Genomic DNA, 22,137 nt, shown 5'->3' on the forward strand with positions numbered 1-22,137 from the left:
CCCTAGAGCCAGTGACATCCTTGTTTTTAGGGCCCCAAGAGGGGTGACCTGTTTGCCCTTCTGCTGAACTCTAGGATGGGCCCAAGTCAGTTAGAGGAGATCCCTGCAGACTAGTGGGAGTCCCGGCTGGGTCCTGACTGGCTACCTGAGGACCTCACCAAGCCATGTCCACCTGTCAGCAGAGCCACTTGAATCCCCAGGGATGGCAGGCCCCACCTCCACCCTGGCAGGGAAGCTGTGCCAGCCACAGCCTTCCTGGGGCGTCCCAGCTGGCAGGCCCGGGCTGGTCCCCGCAGTGTCCTCTGCCTGCTCTCCTTTTCCTGAGCGGGAGTGAGGGGTGGTGGTGCTAGGTGGTAGCTGGGAGTAGCAGGGTGTGCTCACGGGGCACAGTTGGTCTTTCTGGAACCAGGGGGACACCTGACACCAGGCATGGGGCCCCTGAGCCCTCTGAGGAGCAGCAGCTCTGGGGACCGCAATCAGCCACAGTTCTGAGACTCGCTCCCTGCCTACTCTCCCCACCGTGTGTGCTTGGCTCCTTCTGAGGCTTGCTCATTCTTAGAGCCAGTTTCTGTTTTCTGGGTAATTTCCATCCATTTGGTCCTTGAGGACAGCCCTTGAAACAAATGGGGCAATGACAGATGGCCCTGGTTTGTAGACGAGGAAGCTGGGCCTAGCTAATCAGTGGTGAGTCCAGATGAGAGCCTGGTCTCTTGCCCCACCTGTGTGGGTCCTGGTATGGACACACGCACATATGCATGTGCATGCATGAAGCCCAGAAACTTGCCTTCCCAGCCCAGAATCCAGTAGAGTGCCTTAGGATGAGGGACCATGTATGCCTCCAAGCTGGGGACAAAATGCATGCTGTGGCCCACCTGCTGGGGCTCCTAGGGGCTGCAGGTCAGTCCCTTTCTTTCTGATCCCATGGGCTTTCTGGGCTCCTCCTACCCAGGACTCAGACTGTAGGAGACCCACACCCTGCCGTCAAAGAGCCAAGGCCACCTGCGGCCACCTGTGCTCTTGACCCGCAGCTGTGGCCATGACTAATTCCCTTCCCTCCTTGGGCCTGGCTTTGCTTCTCCATTGACCCTGACCCCCTCTCCTGGCCTGGTGTCCTGGTTGGTGCTGACACTGCTCTGTGTCCATGCGCCTGCAGTTGGTGGTCAGCTGCCCCCCACAGATGAAGGAGACAGGGCAGATGGGCCACATTCCTCCCGTTACTGGCCAGGGCTTCCCCTGGCAGCAGAGCCCCCAGGGAGAGCAGCAGATGGGCTCGCTATCATGACAGTTCAGGACAGAGAAAAAGCACTGGCCAGAGAGTCCCAAGTCCCGGGCCTCAGGCCTGCGGATGTCATTTCCTGGAGATGTGACTTTCAGGCTCTCTGGGCTTGCATTTGCTCAGCTGTAAAACGGGGATAGTAACTCTTACTGTGCCTGTTTTATAGGGTGGTAGTGGAAGTCAGATGAGGTCACGGGCATGGAGTGCCCTGCAAACAGCAAAGTCTGGTCCAATTACGAGGGATTACGATTGCTATTATTATCTACCCATAGTAACTGCTCTGGCTCAAGAGGCAACAAACACACACACAGGCCCAGCGCCTGGTGCTGATAGAAGGAGCTGATAGACAGGGGCTGGGGCATGGCGGGCGCTCCTCCCCGGTGTGCATGCTGGCTCACCTGGCACATCTCCCTGGCACCTCAGGGCTGGCTCTCGTGGCTCCAGGAGCCGCCCTGGGAGGGCGGGCAGAGATGCTGACAGTCACTCACGGCAGCCCATGAAAGCCAGGCCTGGGGCAGGGGTGCCGCGTGGCTGCAGAGGGGAAGATGGGTTTGGGCCAGAGCCCAAGGAACCTGGCAGAGTTTCCAGGGGCGCCTGGCACAAAGGAGCTGTTGGTGAGCCAGAGGGCAGGGGTGTGGCTGCCCACTGGCCCCTTCACCGCCTGGCCCACGTGCCCTTCCCGCCTCCCCCTCCCTCCCCACCGGCCACGCCTCCCTGTACCTTTCACTCCAGTACTTCCTGGAGCTACCAGGCCTTTGTTTATGCTGCTTCCTCTGCCTGGTGTGCCCTTTCCCTAAGCTTCTCTCCTCCTTTCTGATCAAAGCCCTGGCTTCAGTCCGCCTTGAATTACAGAGAGAATCAGTGGTTCTTAAACTGTGGTCTATAAACCAGCAATACCTGGAAGTGTTAGATATGCAAATATTCAGGCCCCACCCCAGACCTGCTGAATCAGAAGCTCTGGGGAGAACCCAGCGATCCTTGTTTTAACCAGCCCTCTAGGGGACTTGAGAAGTACCGGTGTGGATCATATCCAGCCCTGCCGCTGTCCCTGGAGGGCAGGACCCCAATACTGTTAATGGGGTGGATCCTCAAGGCCTGACTAGCTCAGAGCAGATGCTCAGAAAATACCTTATGGATAGGACAGAGAGGAGAATGAGAGTGGATGAGACTCCTTCACTGGAGAGCAATCCCAGAGCCCAGATCAAGCAGTCAGGGTGCAGCGCTGTGGGCAGTGGGCTGAGAGAGCAGAGAGGTCTGCATTATTTGGTGTCCTTCTGGCTCCTGCCCAGCGTCCCTTCTCCCTGCAGCCTCCCTCACCTTACCACCCGTGTGCTGGGCAGGGACGGGGCTGCTTGGGGAGACTGGGAGGAGGCAGGCTTGGAAGGGGTGCTGAGCTCTGGGGCTCTGGCCAGGAAGGGTCAGCTGGGTAAATGTGGCCACAGAGAAGGGAGGGGGAGGTGAACTGCAGGAAGGCCAGGAACCTGGGTCCTGGCTCAGAGGGAATCATGGAGATGGGGTTCTAGGTCCCGCATGGAGGGGAGACGTGGGGCAGAGGAACAGGGCAGGGGACCAAGAGCGTTCCAAGCCTTGGGGCTGGAAGGGCCTCCTCGGATCCCCAAATGTGAATCAGTGTCTCACAAGGAGTCCAGGCCCCAGGCTGGGCCCCTCATCTTCCTGCTCCCCTTCTCCTCTGGCTTCAGAAACCTAACAGATGCATTGACTGCTGACTGTCTGCCAGGTGTTCTCTTAAGCTCTGTGCTTGCCTTCTTACAATTGCTCCCCAGGATAGGCTCTGTTATTTCCATCACTATCTTATTAAAGACTAAACTGATGCTCAGAGAGGTCAGGTCACTTGTCTAAGGCCACAGAGCTAGCAAGTGGTGGTGCTGGGATTATAACCCAGGCTTCTGAGCCTTTCAGGCTGTGACCCACGGGAAGTGGGAACAGAGTGGGTGTTGCCTCCCCGCTGTGATGTTCCATGGTCCTAGCCACGTTTCTTCTGCTGCAAGTTAAAGAATGTTTATTTAGACTAAAAGTCGGGATGGTCAGAGAACGCTTTTCTCTGCGTAGCCGTGCTCTTGCCCTGGGGTGGATGTTGGGGGCACTCACCCCTAACAGGAGCTCACGTGTGCAGGCTAGTATGCATGACTGGGTACATATGCGTGCGTGTGCGCGTGCACACACACACACGCACCCAATACATGCTCTTCTGTGTAAAGACACTGCTGTATACATGTTGCTTCTTTCCCTTCTGCCTTCCCTCTTTTCTTTCTCTTCAAACTTAGGTTTTTTCCCAGTACCTGGCACATAGTAGGGCTCCCCGAGTCTGTTGGGTGAACTGAATAGACCTCCCTGGAGGACCTAGCAAAGGGAAGGGGATAGGAAGATACAAGGATGGGTAAGCCATGCCTGCCCTCGGAGGAGGGAGGCTCCTCCTTGGACAGTTCGCTCTCTCCTGCTGGGTAGGAGAAGCGCCAGTGGTGGTGGTGGTGGGGAGATATGTGTTTGTGCTGGGGAGCACAGCAGGTGTGCCTGTGTATGCGTGTATGTGTGTGTTTACATACATGTGTATATATACACACATATGGCCAGCTCCATGAAGGGGGCTTCTCCCTCCTCACCTAAGTCCAACCCAGAGGCCTGGCAAGCACTGACTTCCTGAGCTCTGGCTTGTGAGCTTCAGGGGCATCCTTGGGTGGGGTTCTCCTGGCTCCAGGCTCAGCTGTTCTTGCTGGTCCACAGGTCTGGTGCCTGCCCCCAGGCATGCCTTCCCTTTAGTGCACTTAAATTGCACATAGTCACTCAGGGCCGGCTCTTTGCTTTATAATTGTCACTATAAGGGTAGCTGAAATAGCCTTCCCTCTTACACATTTAAACAGTTCCAGAAAAGGCAGAAATACCCTTATCTCTTCAGGAACACAGCTAATATTAACGGTCCACGGACAATAAAAAATGTCCATTTTTAGCTCAGTGGAGTTGATTAGATGCTCAGGCATGGAGAGCAGACGAGCGATGTAAATAGTGCCCCCCACCCCCCGCAACTGCCCCAGAGCTGACCAAGACCTCCATTGTGGGGTTCAGGTTCTCTCCACTTCTCGAAGTTAGCTGCTACGACTTGTCGTGTTTAGCTTTGCAGTCAGTTCAGTCTTGAGCAGGGATCAGCTGGACTCTGGAGACAGGCCTGTGTTTGAATGTGGACTCAGCTACATGACTGCTGAGCATCAAAATGAGAGGTTTCCAGGAGATAGTGTGTGTGAGCGGTTAACACAGGGCCCTGGCACAGATTGAGTCTTACCATTTATTTTGGATAGTTAACTAGCTGTCTGTCTATCTACCTTCTTACCTTTCTCCCCATTTGCCTGTCTCTCTGCCTACCACCCTATCTGCACATTGGTGCCCAAGATCTACTGTAGCCCCGAGGACCGAGGGCCTGGGAGAAGAATGAGGATGGTGCAGTTGAGGGTGTGAGTGGTGTGGGTTTAAGCACCCTGAGAGCCCCTGGGCCCTTCTCCTGTCACCCACTGAGCACAAGCAAAACCGAGGCAAGTTGCAGGATGAACCCAAGTCCTGCGGCAGTGGCTCTGCTATCTTTGGAGGCTCCGTGAGGGGCCATGGGCTGGGTGAGGAAGCCGAGCTCAGTTCTATGGAGCGAAGAGGGCCGGCAGGGAGCTGAGCAGGAGAGGGTGTCCCAGGGAGAGTGTAAAGTGGGGTGAAGCCCTTCCTTTCTGGCATGTGGGCTGGGCACAAGGACTGGACCTGGCCTGCTGCTGCCCTTACGGAGAGCCACAGAGCAACGAGGGCTCTCGCTTATAATCACCCTACTTAGCACATGCACAGCATGGAAAGGCAGAGTCTAGAGGAGTTACCTGTGCCTGGCAATTTCCTCACTTGATCCTCACGGTAACTGAAGTGCCCACTGTCATTATCCCCATTTTTATGGGTGAGAAGTTGAGGCTGAGAGAGGCTGAGAAACTTGGTAAAGGTCACATGGTGGTTTACCTGATTCTTTCTGTCCACGAAGTGAGGGTGGCTGGTGGGGCAGGGATGAGACGGTGGACTGTGCAGACCTGGGTGGGCTGCTGAAGGGGTGAGGGCAGAGGCGCTTGGGGGCCGCCGGGCTGGCAGCTAGCAGAGTGGCCGTGCTCCATCCGGCCTTCGGCACAGCGCAGGCCCTTGTGTATTTAGGTGGTGTCTCTCCCTCTGAACTGAGTTCCCTATTTGCTTGTCTTTATATCCAGTACACAGTAGGTGTGCAATAAATGTTTCTGAGCTCATCCATGGGCCTGGCCTCGTGGAAGCTCCAGGACCGCAAGGGTGGGCACGGCTGGGCTGCGGTGGGCTGGGTGCATGTTGGGGGAGTTTCTCTTCTGAAGGGCAGTGAGGCCCCAGCGTGGCGCACGGGGTGTGAAGGACCTGGGAGAAGCCATGGTGTGCAAGTGCCCAGGAGCTCTGAGGGTGAGAGGGGCCCACAGGACACGGCCGCTGCCTGCCCAGGAATGGGGCCTTTTGGGAGCCGTGGAAGACCTTCGTCAATAATTATTACACGAAGCCCACCGAGCAGTCGGTGAATGCTTGTTGAATATTGTTGGATAGTTGGAACAGAGGACTGCTGAGCTCTGGGAGGTGACTGAGAGCAGGAGAGGAGGGGCCCCAGGAGGGCCGTGTGGAAGTGTGAGCACCAACAGTAGTGTCCGGTGTCTCTGCCCTCCCACCCAGCCTCTTGCAGCTCGCCCTGAGGCCACCTCTCCATGGCCTGGCCTGGGCCTGCTGGGCGTGTGCATGTGCACGAGCGTGTGTGGGGTGGCCCGGGGGTTGGGGTGGGGGGTCCTGTGCCCGTAGCTCTGCAGGCTGGGGACTCAGGTGCCCAGAACGGGCTCTGCCTGCCAGAGAAGCCAGTTCGTTTCCCTGAATTCCACGACCACAGACAGGTCCTGGGAGGCAGGCCAGCCAGCTGGCGAAGGCTGGTACATGCTTCTTGTCCCGGGGGGCCCGGGCAAGTGGCTGGCTAGATCCGGCAAGTTCATCCCCTCAACTCAAACACCAACTTGAGACATCTGCTCAGCGGATGCTGTGTCGGTAGTATCCGGTGTGCGTTCCAAAGGGAGCACATGTGTCTGGCTGGCTATCTCTGGGCGAGGGCCTCGTGGGATGTGCTGTCTCTTAGGGGGAGGGGTCTCTGTCTAGGCATGAGGCCTCTGAGACAACCGTGTGTGGGTGTGTGTATGTGTGAATGCTAGCACATACCTTTACCTTGGCTTGCCTGCCTGCTCATGTCACACATATGTACACGTGCCAGGGGCACACAGCAGAGGAGGGTATCGTGCCATGTTGCTGTGGAAAGATCCAGGGGCTGGGAATGAAAAGATTTAAATTTTGGTTCTTAAGGCCTCCCTTGCTGGCTCTCTGATCTCTGAAAGAACCACTCTGAGCTTCAGATTTCCCGCCTGCGTAATGGAAAAAAAAAAAAAAAAGAACCAGCTCTACTTTCTGTAAGGCATAAGAATAAAATGAAATAAGGTATGTGAAAATGCTTTGTTAATTACCACGTACTATACAAATGCGAGAGATTATTATCGTCATGGCCCAGCTCCTCAGAATGAGAAGTTGTATGTGGCTTAAAATAATCCATCCAGTGAGCTGTGTTAAAATGTAGGTCAAATCCTAGCCTCAGAAGTTGAGAGAGCCTGATGATAACTGCCTCATCTAACAGGCCTCCAAATGCGAAGGGGCTTTGAAACCTGTAAAGGGTTATATAGATCGAAGTGACAGGATCATGTTTAAGATGAGAAGGTACATTTTAGTCACCCGGTTGCCTGATTTGCAGTTGTAATGATCAAGCAGCACTGGAGCCTCCTGCTTGGTTGTATTGGTGCAGGTTTGTGGATTTGCACACGTGTGTCTCTCTCTCTGTGTGTGCTGACTTGTTTGTTGAGCATCTACTATGTGAGAGTTACTCATCAAGTATTTTGAGTCCCTGCCCTGTGCCAGGTGCAGGGAATGGAGGCACTGGGGATGGAGGCCAAGGTGAATAAGAGAATTTCTTCCCCGGAGGGGCTCATGGCCTGGCCAGGAGAAAAGCCAGCAGTCCATTGCAGTGTTGGGGACGGAAGGGAGAAGGAAGGGAATCTAGAAGGTGAGGTTGGAAAAGTCAGGGTTTGCTGGTCAACCTGAGAGGAAGGTAGTCGTGGCAGAAGCCAGGGTCTATGTCAAAGTCCCAGGGAGGAAGCAGCCCACATTTGCACCTGGTGTGGTGGTTTTGCAATGGCTGGAGCTGCCGGCCGGAATCCTAGGTCCTGCCTTTACCCGGGCTAAGGAGCTTGGGCTGATCCTGCAGAGCCCTGGGAGCCCCCTCCGCAAGGGCTTAAGCTCTGTGGAGTGACATAATCAGTTTTGCATTTTGGAAAGATCATGGAGCCCCAGTGTTCCTGAGGATCGCACTGCGGCGGGTACCAGCCAGATGTTGGGGTTTGTCTGAGCAGTGAGTGATGGCTGCATATGCAGGCCGTGAGCTGGGATTTGCATGGGGGCGGGGAGGAGGCACTTCTGGGAATAGTTCTGGTCTGTACGTGTGGAGCAAAGGAAGTTAGCAATTCTTGAGTGCCTTGCACATGTCAGCTTTCCATATATTACCTCAGTTAATTGTTCTACCATTGCTGCGAAGGAGGTATTAGTATTCCCATTTTGTAGGTGCAGAACGGTAGGCTGGAGAGGTTAACTAGCTGGAAGGGCCTAGTGAGGAAAGAGCAGAGCAGAAAGTCCAGCCTGCCCCTCCCCTGCCCACTCCCCACAAAGCCCACCTCCCTAGAATTTCTGCCCATTCCCACTGGAAGGATTGACTAATCCAGTCCCTTCACTTGACAGATGAGGAAACCAACCTGGGCTCAAAGCTTGTTCTGCTCAATTTGTTACTGTTTTCCAGCTGCTCCAAGTCACTGTGGATCAGATTCTTCCCTTTCAGAGTATTAGTGACGCCTCCTAACTCAATGCTACTTGCAGATTTGATAAGCATATTTTACATTCCTTCGCTCAACCCATCAGCAGGGATACTGAATGAAACAGGCCCCCTGACAGATGCGGGAATGAACCACTTGATACGCCTCCTTGAGGGGCACGGCCCCAAGCCATCTGCTCACCCTACTCAGCGTATTATCCCCTCTCCCTCATGGGTGTGAATGCGGGCAGGCCCAGAGCAGAAGGTATCACCGCCTCCCTCTGCCCTGCTATGTCGCTACATCATGGAAGAATGACACGACCAAAAATAGTACGCTTTTCACAAAGCTGTGTGCGGGGCCGGATGGAAAGGGTATGGGCCAGAGTCACTCAGACCTGGCTGCAACTCCTGCCAAGTCTCATGGCCACTTGGTTTCCTGAGCACACCCCAGGGTACCTGAGGCCTGAGTGTTGGACTGGGCAGCGAAGGCCTACTTGGGCCCCAGGGATGGGCTCAGGACAGGGCCCAGGGGACTCCCTGTTCTCAACACGCCAGGACTGGACAGATGGCCTGGTGTCAGGGTCCTCCACCCCATCCTCTTGGGGGTGTTGAGTTGAATAAAATTCAACAGGGGAAGATGCGCTGAGCGCCTCCGTGCATTGGGCCGAGAGTGCGTGGCTTAAGGTGAGGAATGACAGCAAGTCTCCAGATGGCAGAGGGTTGCCTATCAGAGGCCCCCAGAGGCTTTCTCCATATGCTGATGGCGGGGTAGGCCTGGCGGTCCTTAAAAGTCAGGTGTCTTTGTTTTAAGTCTGTGCAGGCGGCCTGGTGACTGTGGTTCCTGAGTGCTGTTCTGAGCCTCTGACCGGCTTTCACGCCTCTGATGAATTCGGAGCAAAAGTTAGAAAATCAGATGAATCCTCCTGTAAGAAATGCAGTGTGTTAAAGAAACAGTTCAGAGGCCAGAATTTCTGGGTGGTGGGAGGACCCTTTGGCTGCCCACACTGATCCCGACCCACCTCAGTACCCCACCCTGGCTGCTGCCTGTGCCTTCCAGGCCCATCAACCCGGACACAAAGAATAGTCAGAGGCTCAGCCAGGTCTGGCCTGTATTCTGTAGGCAAGTCCAGGGGCTTGGTGGGCCCTCTTTTTTCCAGGGAAGATGTCATTCCTCTCATCTGAGGGGCGTGTGGAAAACCCACCAAGGGCTGAGTCTGTTCTAGGCTCTGGGAATTCAACAAGGGGATAAACCATTTTATTCATCTGCCTTCTTAAGAACCCAAGAAGCAGGCAGAATGGGCACCAGACACCTTTATGCCCCCACATTATGGATGCAGCAACTGAGGTTCAGAGAGAATGGTCCTGAAAGCAGCATACAAACAAGCCAGGCACATGTTAATTTAGGTTTGCTCTAAGTTCTGCCTTTCTACGACCGCCTGTTCTGTGGATGCTGAGTTACCTGGTCAGCACAGTCAAGACGGTGCCATTTTAGCCATTGTGGAATCTGACCAAAACCACCATCTCAGATTAAGTTTACCACATTTGGTTAGATTCAGTTGGAACCTTCACAAACGTTCAGTTGCACTAGGAATCCTTGCTCTCTGCGTGATCCAGGTGATTGTTTCTTAAACAGGGGTGTCTGTGGGGTCTCGGAAGATTGCTCAGAACCAGCAGGTCTGGCCCACTCCCCCTAGGCCCCCCCCCCGCCCCAGAGGCCTCTCCTCCACCTGGCTGTGTCCCACCTCAGCCTTTCTGCCCTCACAGTCTCTCTGCCAGTTTTTCCTGAACAGAGCCTTTCAAGGGTCTCTGGTCCCCAAGGTAACCTTTTCTCTCTGCCCTGGACCCTCCCCTCCTGTCCACAGCCAGCACCGTGCTCCCTGTCCTTGGCTTCTCTTCCAGACTTCTCTCAGCTGGGTTCCTCAGACAGTCTCATCGGCCCCTCTCCAGGCCCTCAGTCCTCACTGCTGTGTCATTCTGCACAGCTTCTCCAAAGGCTGGCCATTCCCATCCCTAACCAGATCGCTCTGCCCTCAACTTCTCTGTGTCTGTCAATTTTTGCCTCTTGAGTTGGCAGCTCCCTTTTTTTTCCTGGACCCACAGTACACTGGTGTCCACTTTCTGCTCCTCTAAACACTCTCTCCATGTCTTCCAACTCTGCCATAGCTTTCCCCTTGGTGCCGAGGCCTGGCGCCTCTGTCATCATCGCTTTGCATTTCTTCTGAGAACTCCCAGAACCTCAACTGTGATGCCCTCACATCTCCTTCCTGGTTTGTCTGTCCCAGATGGGCCTTGAATGGATAGATGGACAGAGGGGCCAGGGTTGCTCTTTCCACGGGTCTAAGGTCTACGACTGGTCACAGTAGGTTTCCGTCCGCATGTCTCGCCATCACCTGAAAATTAATGTGGCAAACCACAAGCTATTTTGAAATCACAAAAAATGAAAGTTGAGTGGGACATCGAGAGCCACCTCGATGAAATCCCCTGGGAATCTGTGTGCCTCCCCTTCTCTGTGGCCCCAGCACGGTTCTGGGCCAGCGCCCTCCCCTGGGAGGACCACGAGGCCGCCCAAAGCTGCTGATATCATCACACAGGGGCATGAAGGGCAGCCGGTGGGCCCCCTGCTGGGTCGGGGTCCCTTTCTCTCTCCTGCCCCAACACTGTCTGTGCTCGTGATTAGTCATGCTGGAGCCGCTGAGTCAGAAGCGACTTGTGGGTGGTTTGTGGCCAGGCTGGAGCAGTGAGGCAGGAGGACTTTCTAGGTTTATGCGTCTGCCCCACGAGACAAGCCCTGCAGGGCCTGGCCCTGGCACAGGTGAAGGGTGGTAACAAAACCAAGCTTCTGGTCCAATCTAGTCACCGAAAGAGGGGCATCACAATGAACCAAGACACAGTCCCCAAGACACTCGTGTGGGGTGACAGCACAATGTGGCAGGTGCTTCAGGGCAGGCGTGTGTAGAGCGGCTGTGACAAGCCTGCTTCCAAGGGTCTCGTGCACTTCCAGTAGACGTCGCTCAGTTTCATGTGTCTCTTCAGGGGATTCTCTTCAATAAAGGTGATTCACTCAATATCGAGCTCATTTCATTTTTGCACTTGTGTTAGATTTTTTTTTTTTCCCATATAAATAAACTCATGTCCAGAAACAACTTTTTTGTCAGAGCCTGTGTGATGAGTCTGTGGTTCAGAAAACGTGTCCACCCGAGGGAGAGCTGTGTTCTGCCGGGGCAGCGGGGCGGCCCACAGGTCCCCCCGAGGATATACTGAAATCGGCCCGCGAGAGTGGCTCAGCTCTGCCAGGCAGGAGGCGGGTGAAGACCATCCCTACCAGGGTGCCGGCGTGACACCGCCCTGGGAGCGTGGCTGCCCTGTGAGTGGGATGCTGGGGAGGGCTCTGGGGGTCCAGCCCTGGCTTTACAGGCTGTGTCTGTGCCCACAGGAGGGAGAGGAGCAGGAGGAGGCTCGTGCCAAGGAGGAGCGGCAGGAGCCCAGCACAACTGCCCGGAAGGTGGGGCGGCCTGGCAGGAAGCGCAAGCACCCCCCGGTGAGTGAAGTGGCGTCCACCCCAGCCCTGTGCGCGCACACACACACATATGTACCCGTACATGTAGGCTCTAAACGTCTGTGATGTGTGGCCTGCAGGGACCTTGGCACACTAAGACTGGGGGATGGGGTGCACCCCTCCAGCTGTTAAGAGCCCAATTCCATTCCCCATTCTCTGGACCCAAAAACCACTTCCACAACTTTCCTATTTTCTACATTGAACTGGATGCCCCCAGAGGCCAGGGGACTTGCATTATGGATCTTGTGGGACTTGAAGCAGGCCCCTGACTCCCACCCTCTTTCTAGAAGGGCAGCAAGAGGGTAGGACTTGTCTTTCCCAGGCCTGCCAGCATGGGCCCCTCCCTCCCCATCCAGACACCCACCTTGGGCCTCCGTCCCACCTGCTGAACTTGGAGGAAGGGGACTAAAGTCTGGAAGTCTGATCAAAGTGAGTAGGGAAGACATGCAGGCTCTTGAGTCCCTTTGTCAGAGAGAAGGAGGGCTGGGCACTGTTTTAAGTCTAGTCGAAGTGGAGGACCCCAGCTTCTGGGTGCCATTGCCTCGGATTCCAGGGCGAGGCTCCTGGGTTGCCCAAGATGAGGAGTGCTCTGTGGGGCAGGGCCCGGGGGCTGCAGGAGCCTGCCTTCCTTATGCCTTAAACTCAGAGGCAGAACAGTAGTTATTTGCCAGCACCAACGACAGCTGGTTCCTTTCTTTTCGTCCCTTCCAGCTGAGAATGGGAAACTTGGAGCAAGAAGGTAAGGAGGAGCCAGGAGCCCTGCATTAATTGTAACTCAGCCCTTCAAGGACATGTTCTCAGAGGAGCAGGATTTTCTTCCGTGGGGCAGAGAGTAGAGTGAACGGTGGCTGCAATGAGGGAGGGAGGGCTACACCTACTGGAGGTGACGGGGTTTTCGGAGTCAGGAGGTTTGGGAACCTGTGGGGCATTGAAGTGCACCGCTGCTGATGCTGCTCGGAGATTTGGAGTGGAAGAGGGCAGAAGTTAAGTCATTTAACTGGTAAGTAATTTTGAACACTTTTAATATTCAAGCAAACATGGATATTTTATGGCCTGGAATGAAAAATGCACAGGCAGTTGAAAGATAAAACTGGGGACTTCAAAGGAATTTCCAGCTTGCAGCAGACTCCAGGCTGCACTTCCAGATTCTTGGGTGCCCCTCCACTCCACCCCCAGATAGACTACCTTGTCGGGGAAAGTGGAGGGGCACAGTGCCGATGGAGTCAGAACCTATCGGTCATTCCGTATCTGAGCCATGCATGTGCCTGTGATCTGCAGAGCACGCTCCGCCCTTACTTTCCGGCGCTAGGGGTGGGAGCCGCCACCTGTAGCAAATGGAACTGGCAGCCCTCTGACTCATCTTTGTGAGTCCCTGAACCAGAGGGAGGGCACATCACTGAGAGGTGGGGGAGGCCCTTGAACCAGCGGGTACAGGGAAGTCAGGCCCAAGTGTGTGTCCAGAGTTGGATGAAGAAAGGGAAGGGGGGGCACAGCCCAGTGGATGAAGGGTCAGTGGGTCACACACCTTGGCCTGGAAAAAGGGACCAGCAGGGAAGGAAAAGCACTGTCTTTAAAATCCAGCAGACCTGGGTTTGAATCTCAGCTCCACCACTAACCATCTGTGTGACCTTGAACAAGTTACCACCTGAACCTTGGGTTCCCCTTCTGAAAAATAGAGATGATAAGGATGCATTCCCCCTAGACCCTTGGGAAAATTAAATGGGTTAAAACACCAAAGAGCCAATGGTCAGCCAAAGTCGGTCCTGTCCTTACGTGGAACGGAAGCCGCAGTGCTGGATTTATTGCTCGCCAGCTGTGTGACCTTAGCAAGTTACTGAACCTCTCTGAGCTTTTGCTTCCTTGTTGGAAAAAATATGGCTGCCAGCCCTACCTGCCCTGTCCACCTCCACGGATGCTGTGCAAACAGCAAGGTGGGCTCCAAATGCACAGTGTCATAAGCCTGCCTCTCTTGCCCCCACAGGGGCCAGTGGGCCAGGGTCTAGAAGGCCTTTCGTTTGGGAGCCTGGCATCAGCCTCTCAGAACTCCCTGGGAGGTACGCACATCCTGTGCAGGCCAGTGTTGCTGTGGTCCAGTCCTCACTGACATCTGAAACCACCTGGACTCCCAAGAGAGGCCCTGGGAAGGGGGATGGAGCACAGGGAGGCAGTGTTGATTGGGGAGGCAGGGGATCCAAAGCAGCATTGTGACAGGGACCCTTGCACATTGCGGGGCACAGAGAATAGCCAGCCGGTCTTTCCTGGCAGCAGCCCCATTGACCCTGAAGGGAGCCTGCATAAGGGAAGTCTGTGGTGCAGCCCAGGGCTAGTCCATGGTCTCCCGGGCCTCTTGCAGAGCCGATGCTTGCCCAGGCCTCCTCCCCTCCCCAGCCAAGGAGCACAGCAGGGTGGGTTTCTGGGGACCTGGTGCAGCTGTGACCCTGGGAACAGGTTGACCAGGGTGCTTTAAGGCAGCTGAGTGTGTGTCATCCAGCTAAGCCTGGGAACTGGGCAGGGAGTGGTGGGCTTGGCTCAAACCCTGGCAGGTGGAACAGAGCAGGCAGTGCTGGGAAGCACGAGAGGAAAACCTGGCTGCAGGCGGGCTCTTGATTTGTGCCAATGTTGCACACCCACTGCTGGACAGGAAGGGATCAGGTATATCCAGTGGTGTCCTCGCCATTCCCCACCCAGGGTCTCTAGATTTTGCCCCCAAGACCTACCTGTCTCTGGGTACCTTCCACTTTCTCCTGCATCAGCCTCCTGGTTGTGTCCTCAGCCAGACCGGGCCCCACCTGCCCGCAGCATCTCTCTAAACACCCCCAGCCCTCTCTTTTTTGGCCACAAACACATTACACCAACTGAGCACCTGCCAAATAAATAAGACTTATTTCAACCTAGTGTGTTTGAGAGGAGGCTACATATAATTACAGTAAATACAGCCTGGGGCATGTCGCTGTTCAAGAATCTGCAGGGGGACTTCCCTGGTGGTCCAGTGGTTAAGAATCCACCTGCCAATGCAGGGGACATGGATTTGATCCCTGGTCCAGGAAGATTCCACATGCTGTGGAGCAATTAAGCCTGAATGCTGCTACTACTGAAGCCGGTGTACCTAGAGCCCATGCTCCGCAATAGAAGCCACTGCAGTGAGAAGCCTGAGCACCACAGTGAAGAGCAGCTCCTGTTTGCCACAAATAGAGAAAGCCTGTGTGCAGCAATGAAGACCCAGTGCAGCTAAAACTTAAATATTAAAAAAAAAAATCTCCAGGGGCTCCGTTTCTCATGGGATGAGACCTGGAACACTTCGTTTGGCTCCTCACCACGTGACTTCTGCTTCTGCATGGGTGCTCAGCGTCCACCTCTTTTGCCAGAGAAACCCTGTCAGCTTGCTGCTCCCTGAGCACCCTGGGCACGTTTGTTCTGATGTTCTTGGCAGCCTTACCTGCTCTCTGCCCACCCAGTGTCACAGCCCACCGAAGCCTGTCTTGCAAATGAAGCCCAGGGCAGCCATCGTGAGCCACTCTGGCCCTCCCTTTTAAACCAATTGTTAAATTAAAATGAACACGAAGAACTAAGATAAAATAACAGCCCTGCGATCCCGGACCTGAGTCCACACACCTGACGGAGAAGCACCAGTCTGAGAGCTGTTTATTCCCCGGTCTGTACAGAAGTTGAGAATCCGTTTAGAAACCTTTATATCAACTTGATACTGTCACCACATCCACAGGCAGGATTTTGTGTTTTACAGAAGTATCATTCCCTGATGGATTGGGAATCTAAGATACCTAAACCAAAGCCTGGCTTTTCGCACAGAAAAGCTGGTGGTGAGAGCGTGTCGCTTCCACCAGATCTTCCATTCAGAGGTGTACCACCCCTTCCCGTTGCACTAGGTACCCGCTCACTGAGACTGGCAACCCTGAAGAAACGCTGAGAGTGGCACAGCGCTCAACTGCCTACGAAGGCCTTCTACCCCCGTGGACCTCATTTGATGCTGACAGCAAACCTGTATGGGGAGGTGGGGACTGCTGTCGTGACTGTCCCCACAGTCAGAGGAAGAGACTGAGGTTCAGAGAGGACGACCTAGACTTGGCCTCCAGCCTCCCAGCTGCAAAGCCCGGGGTGCTCATCCTCTCTCACCACTCCAGTCTCACCACCTGGGACACTGGGTACCCTAAATTCACTTTAAGATAATATACGAAGGCCGGGCTGTTTGAAAACACGTGTAGACCTGGTCTAAAAAGCATCCAGATGAAACAGAACTGAGCAGGGCGACTGACCCACATACTAGTAAGCCTGTGGCTAAGCGGAAGGGTGGTCTGAGGAGTAAGAGGTGGGCCCGTTTCAACCAGGCGGCGGCGTTGGTCTGTGGCACTGGCCTAGGAGCCAGGATGCTCAGGGCCCCCGCAGCAACAGGAAACAGGAAGCCAGCCGCAGGGCTGGGCGGGGCCTCAGAGGGGAGCTGGCACCTGCGTGCAGGGCCTGCTAGCTGGTCAGTTCTCAAGGCCTGCGGAGGGGACAGCACCGCGCGGGGCTGGTCGCTACTGGCCGGAGAGCGGAGGCCCGTGTGTGGGTGCGAGTGTCGGGCTGGGGGGAAGAGGCATCTTCTTGTTCTCCAGCTCCGAGGACATTGAGAGTAACAAGTGAGGGTGTCTGAAGCTGGTTCCTGCCTGATCGCAGGCCCAGACAGCCCTGCGACCAACTTTGTCCCTCGGGTTGGTTACACGTGGGGCTCTAGGAGGGACAGTATCTGCCCTTGCCCACCAGACCCTGGTGGGGGACTGGTCCTTTGGGGCTCCCTGCCCTGTTTACTAGGTAGATACACTTATTCATTGAAGATTTATACCCATCAACTTCCTCCAGGGTTATTTTTGCTCAGTGGGAGCACTCTGAGGTCACTTCTTGCTAAGAATAACCCAGAAAGGGAGGGAGGGGGAGGGGAGGAGGGGGCTGGGAGCAGGCGCTGAGCTCAGCCAGACCAGCCCAAAGCCAGTGTTACTCACTCCTCTTTGCAGGCGGAACCTCCAACACAGCGCCCCAGTGAGTGAGCTCACAAGGGCCACACTGCCCCACTTCAGAGTGAAGGATTTGGGGGTGTAAGCTGTATGAAGCTGGGAGTCTGTCCCATGGCAGCTTAAGCCAGCTGTTGTGTAAGTTGCTCAGTAGTGTCTGACTCTTTGCAACCGCATGGACTGTAGCCCACCACACTCCTCTGTCCATGGGATTCTCCAGGCAAGAATAGTGGAGTGGGTAGCCAGAGGATTTGCTTCTCCAGGGGATCTTCTGACCCAGGGATCGAACCTGGGTCTCCTGCATTACAAGTCAATTCTTTACAGTCTGAGCCACCAGGGAAGCTAGCTGAGAACCTGTTAACTTGGTTATTGAGAGTTTGCAGTATTGGCTCATTTTCCTACCTAATAGATCCCTTTGCTTCTGAAGACAGCGCTTTTTGTGTCCAGGTTCGAAGGGCTCCTTCACTTACCTCTGGAACCTTGACTCAGTGACTTGGCGCCCCTTGTTTTTATGCACAAAACTTTCTGAAAGGGTGTCTCCCATTCCTGGGCCCTAGCCTCTCAGGGGGCATCCCTGCCTATGGGCCTGCATCAGGCACACGGCTGCCCACTCCCGTCTCCTCATGCTTTTGAAGGGGTGGGGAAAACAGGGCTGGCAGGCCTCTCAGGAGGGCAGAGACTTTTCTTGGAACTGTGCCCTGCAGACGCCTCTGCTGTTCCCACAGCTGGTCTGTCAGATCAACACTCATGGAGGCATCCAGTACCCAAGAGCCTGGTCCGAGGTCTGCGCCTGAAGTGCCAAAGAGATGTTGTGGGGAGGGGCTGGACTTTCGAAGGGAGGTGATCCCTGAAAGGGGAAAGTAGATTTTCCCACTTGGGACCCTCCTGAGCGGCATGTTCAGAGAGAGGACCCATGTGGCAGGGAGAGGATGGACTGTGAGCAGACTGGCTGGGCTGAGTGGATGGAGGTTTCATTTAAGAACACCTTCTATCTTGGTTGGAGAGGTAGTTTGCAGGCAGCCTGAGGGTTTACATTTTATCCTCTTGAAAATATGTTGTGTTTATCTAGAGAAGTTTTGAGATGGCGTGGGGTGTGAAGTGATGGGAGTCAAGTTTTGGGAAGGTCACTCTGGCATTTGTGAGCATGACAGTTTGAGCACACAAGAATGCAGGGAGATAGGGTGATGAGGCCAGAAAATATGTCCAGAGTCTACTGGGTTGGGGGCAGCCGTGATGGGACAGAATGGGTAGGGCCTGCACTGCTGGGCTGCAGACGAGGGAGAGAAGGGAAGGTGTGCTGGCCTCCAGGGATGGCAACAGTGTTATTGCCAGAGACGGAGACTTCTGGAAGGTCTGGCAGGGCCCCCTTCAGAGGCCACTCTAGATAGCTGGTCTTACCGGGGAAGCATCTGAGTGAAACCCCAGAATCTCCATTTTGCTTTCCCGAAAACCCCTGCTTATTTTCATCCCTCCCTGGCCCCTTCCCTGGAGCCACACCTCCCAGGCCACCTCCAGCGAGAGGCATTCATTCCCTTGGGTCCCGAGCCCTGAGGGCTTTCTAAGACCCCGTGGGCTTCTTGGGAGCCCGAGCTGCACCTGCTGCACTCCCACAGTGGCAGGGACCTTCCGTGAACGCTTTGGGGCAGAGTTGTTGACGTCGGTCTTCTTTCATCATCCTCACCTAGAGAATTCTGTGCATTTCAGTTCTGCCACCTCCAGAAAGATGTAACGGAGCTGGAAGAGCTCCAGGGAAGGGCAGCTAAAGCGATCCAGGGGAAGGCAGGGCTGCCAAGTGAGGACAGACAAGAGAGATTACGGCCCTCCAGTCTGGAGAGACAAAGGCTGAGTCGGGATGTGATTAAAGCTATGAAGTCACGGCATCGGGTGGGGCAGGATGAGCAAACCCCAGCGGGGGTGGGTGGGGGTGGGCGGGGAGACACCCAAAGAAACTTTAGAAAGGTAGGTGAAGCGGAGAAAAGAAAGCCCCATTTTCCATGGTGAGTTCCCTTCTCACCGAACCTGTCACCCGAGGCCTGACTGTAGAGGCTGAAAAACAGAAGAAACTTCAAAAGAGGCTGACTTAAATACTACGTGGGATCTTCTCCACATAATGGCTTTTTCAAGGCAGCCTCCAACTCACCCTAAAATCCTTTGAGTATGACTTCAAAGAGCACAGCCAGGCCCTCTTCCAGGTGGACAGGTGTCGCTGGCTGAGAGCAGAACCCCGGGTGGGCCAGCACTCACCAGGTCCATGCTTGCTCTCACAGCCAGCAGGGGCCCCGGCTGAGTGACCTCTGAGACGTCCGCACCCTGAAGTTCTCTCCTCCATCTTGAGTTGCAAGTGCGCGTGCACACACACACGCACACACACTGAAGAGATCTCGGGGGGTGGGTGGGAAGGCAGCTCCCGGCCTCAGTGGTGAGAGGAACGGTAGGACCTAGAAGTCGCATGCAGCCTGGGGGATCAGACTTGCCAGAGTTGGCCCTCTTTGGCCTCTGGTCCTCCTGTCCTTTGACCCCACTGGTGGCCCTTTTAGCTACTCCACTGGCTAAAAGGAAATTGGAAGGGTCAAGGTCCTGCTTCCAAAGTCTTGGGGCCCAACTCCAATCACCCCAGGAAGGCTGGGCAGGGAGGCATGTAGAGCTTCTCTCGGGAGTGTGTGCGGGGGGACCTCTCTGGCTCTCTCTGCCTCAAGGCCACTTCCGGCCAATCAGAGCAGACAGTGGCCAGGGGAAGGGGCTGCAGGAAGGCCTGGAACAGAGGAGACTGGGGAGCCTGGGCCCAGTGCCAGCGCTTAGGGGACAGGGCCGCCCTGCTTACGTGGACAGTTCGGCTGTTTCCTGAAATTAGAGTCAAGTTGGGAAAATCCAGGGCTTGGTGGGGACCCAATGGGCCTGCAGCAGCTGAAGGACTGGATGAACAGTGGGTGTGGGTGGAGAGGGATGCTGGTGTGTGTTTGTTGACATCGTTCTGGGGCATCTGAGCGCAGCTCTGTCCTATGGCCGGTGAGCAGATGTCTCTGGGCCATGGGTGCACTCCTTGTGTGTCTGCACATGTGATTGTGTGTCTGTGTGTCTTTAATCAAGAAGACGTAACTGGCAGGCCGCCGGAGTTCCTGGCTGGCACAGAGCTGACTGCTGCCAAGGGCCTTAAAGGCACAATGGCCATTTGGGGGTGGGGGTAGGAGGGCAGGAAGATGGGAGGGCGAGGTGAGGCCGCCCAACATCTGCTAGCCTCAGGGCCTCCCTCCTCCGGGAGTGAAGGCCTTTTTCAGCAGCGGCTCCTGGCATGGGAAGAGAGGGTGAGTCAGGTGCCCAGAGCCAGGCCAGGACCTGGCTCCAACTTTCAGGGCCTTGCAGTGAGAGAGGCAGGGTCCCTGGGTCTCCCCCCTCCACACCTGAGCTCAGGTAAGACTGCATGCCAAGGCTGTGCTGGAGAGCTGGACCCTGGGCCCTATCTCCCATGTATTATTTCCATCACCTCTTAACTTGCCAGTGTGTATGAGTCGTGTGTGTGTGTGAGTATTATAATTGTAAAAAGCCTCAAAAATCACTTCCCTATCTGGAGCCTCAGCACTCTGCCCCACCTTGGGAGACAAGGCCTCACCTTCTGAGGCCGGGTGGGCGTTCTGGGGTCTGGTCCAGACTTCCAGCAGAGAGGGAGGGGAGCAGGGCCTGGGGAGCGGGGCTGGGGAATTGGCGTTGGCCTGAACAGGTTCACTGCAGAAGGTTCCTTCTTGCTTCGCCTCTGGCCTTTCGTTGTGGTGGCTGCTGCCAAGGAAACAGCCGGCAGCCTTTCCCTGGCCCTGCTCAGGCACATCAAAGCCTCCTTTTCCTCCTTGCAGCCCTTGGGATTTGAGGTTGGCTTTTCCGGAGACTCAACCCAGGTGGGGAGGCCAGCTTTCGAATGCCTCTCCTGTACCTGGGTCATTCTGGAAGCTTTAGCACTTAGAAGGTGTGTGACTGGAGGGCAAACTGTGGCACCTTTTTCTTTGGAAAAGTGAGAGCAACATAACCCATCGGGATAACTGTAATAATTACGTTTATTAATTGTCTAAGCATCTTTATGCCAAGCCCTCTGCTTAGTACTGGGGAGCTGTCAGTGGAGTGGTTGGAAGGAAGAGAAATAAAAAGATAAATAAGGCAAAGCTCACAGCCTAGGAGGGAGACACACAGTAAACAAATAATTAGGTACCATGTGAGGAGTGCTTTAATGAGATAGGGTGTGAAAGTGCTTTGTAAACAAATGTGGTGTGCGGTGGACTGGGAGATGTGAGTGAATGCAGGAGTGGACTGCAGGGCCAGCCTCCACGGGGGCTCTTGGGGGGCAGAGGTTGGGAAAGGGGTGAGGCTGAGGGCCTTAAAGAGCAAGCAGGGCCTGACACAAATGCCTTCCAGGGGGGTATGTGTGTGTGTGTGAGAGAGACAGACAGACTTAAAATATTCCTTAGAAGACAGAAAGTAGAATAGTGGTTGCCAGGGGCTAGGAGGGGAAATGGGGAGATTTGTGTTTAAAGGGTACAGACTTTCAGTTTGGGATGATGAAAATGTTTTCAAGATGGATGGTGGTAATGGTTGTACAACAGTGTGAATGTACTTAATGTCACTGAATTGTACACTTGAAAATGGTAGATTCTCTGTTACATATATTTTACAACAACTTTTTAAAAAGTTTTGAAAAAAGGGTCCTTAGATAAGGTCCCTGTGTCCGTGCCCCTGTCCTCAGCCCAGGGCTTTTCAACAACAGCACCCGCCCCCTTTGGGGCTGCATAATTTCTGTGTTGGGGGCTGTCGTGTAGGTTATTTAGCAGCATCCCAGGCCCCTACCCACCAGAAGCCACAGTCCGTGCCTCCCCCCACCCCCCGCCACCCCCACAGTGTGGTGACCAAAAATGTCTCAGACATATTGCCAGATGTCCCCTGGGGGGCAAAATCCACCCCAGCTGAGAACCACTGCCTTCACTGCTTGGAATAAGCTGCTCACAGGAGAGGTCCAAGGAGCAGGTAGGCAGCAGAGAAGCAGGAGACATTATCTTGGGATGGAGGGGTCTTGCTTGGAAGGAAGGCAAAGGCCAGCAAACTCTGAGGGGGCCCCAGGAGGTGGTAGGCCAGGTTTGAAGACCCAGAGTGAGGCATGTGGCAGGGGGTGGGGGGGGCAGGTAGGTGCACAGTGGGTGCTGGAGTCTAGCTTTACTCCACTCTGTTGTGCCCACCCACGCAAAGGAAGAGAAGTGAGGGGCCCATGGCTCCCATTCCCCTCCTGCCAGCACTCCTGACCCCTCTCCCCGCCTCCGTGGGTGAGAAGCAGAGGAAGGAGAGATTGTCCCCTACAGCTGCTGGTGGCGCCTTTGAAAAGGGCCGGGCTGCTACC

The 22,137-nt window shown here is 55.1% G+C and overlaps 1 protein-coding gene across 11 annotated transcripts in view; it reads left to right on the top strand.

Annotated features, from left to right (window-relative positions):
• Positions 1-22,137, top strand: part of DNMT3A (DNA methyltransferase 3 alpha) — a 102,758-nt gene that overhangs the window by 27,574 nt on the left and 53,047 nt on the right. For 8 of the 11 annotated variants that reach the window (XM_006055072.4, XM_025261433.3, XM_025261432.3 and 5 more), the window contains exon 3: positions 11,641-11,745. In XM_006055072.4, coding sequence (XP_006055134.1) covers positions 11,641-11,745 — 105 coding nt within the window. Of the gene's footprint in view, positions 1-11,362; positions 11,572-11,636; positions 11,746-12,474; positions 12,503-22,137 lie in introns of those variants that run through there. The other 3 variants (XM_025261439.3, XM_025261436.3, XM_044926176.2) reach the window with 3 other exon arrangements.

This window comes from Bubalus bubalis, chromosome 12, assembly GCF_019923935.1.
Source record: "Bubalus bubalis isolate 160015118507 breed Murrah chromosome 12, NDDB_SH_1, whole genome shotgun sequence".
In the NCBI taxonomy this organism is placed as follows: Eukaryota; Metazoa; Chordata; class Mammalia; order Artiodactyla; family Bovidae; genus Bubalus; species Bubalus bubalis.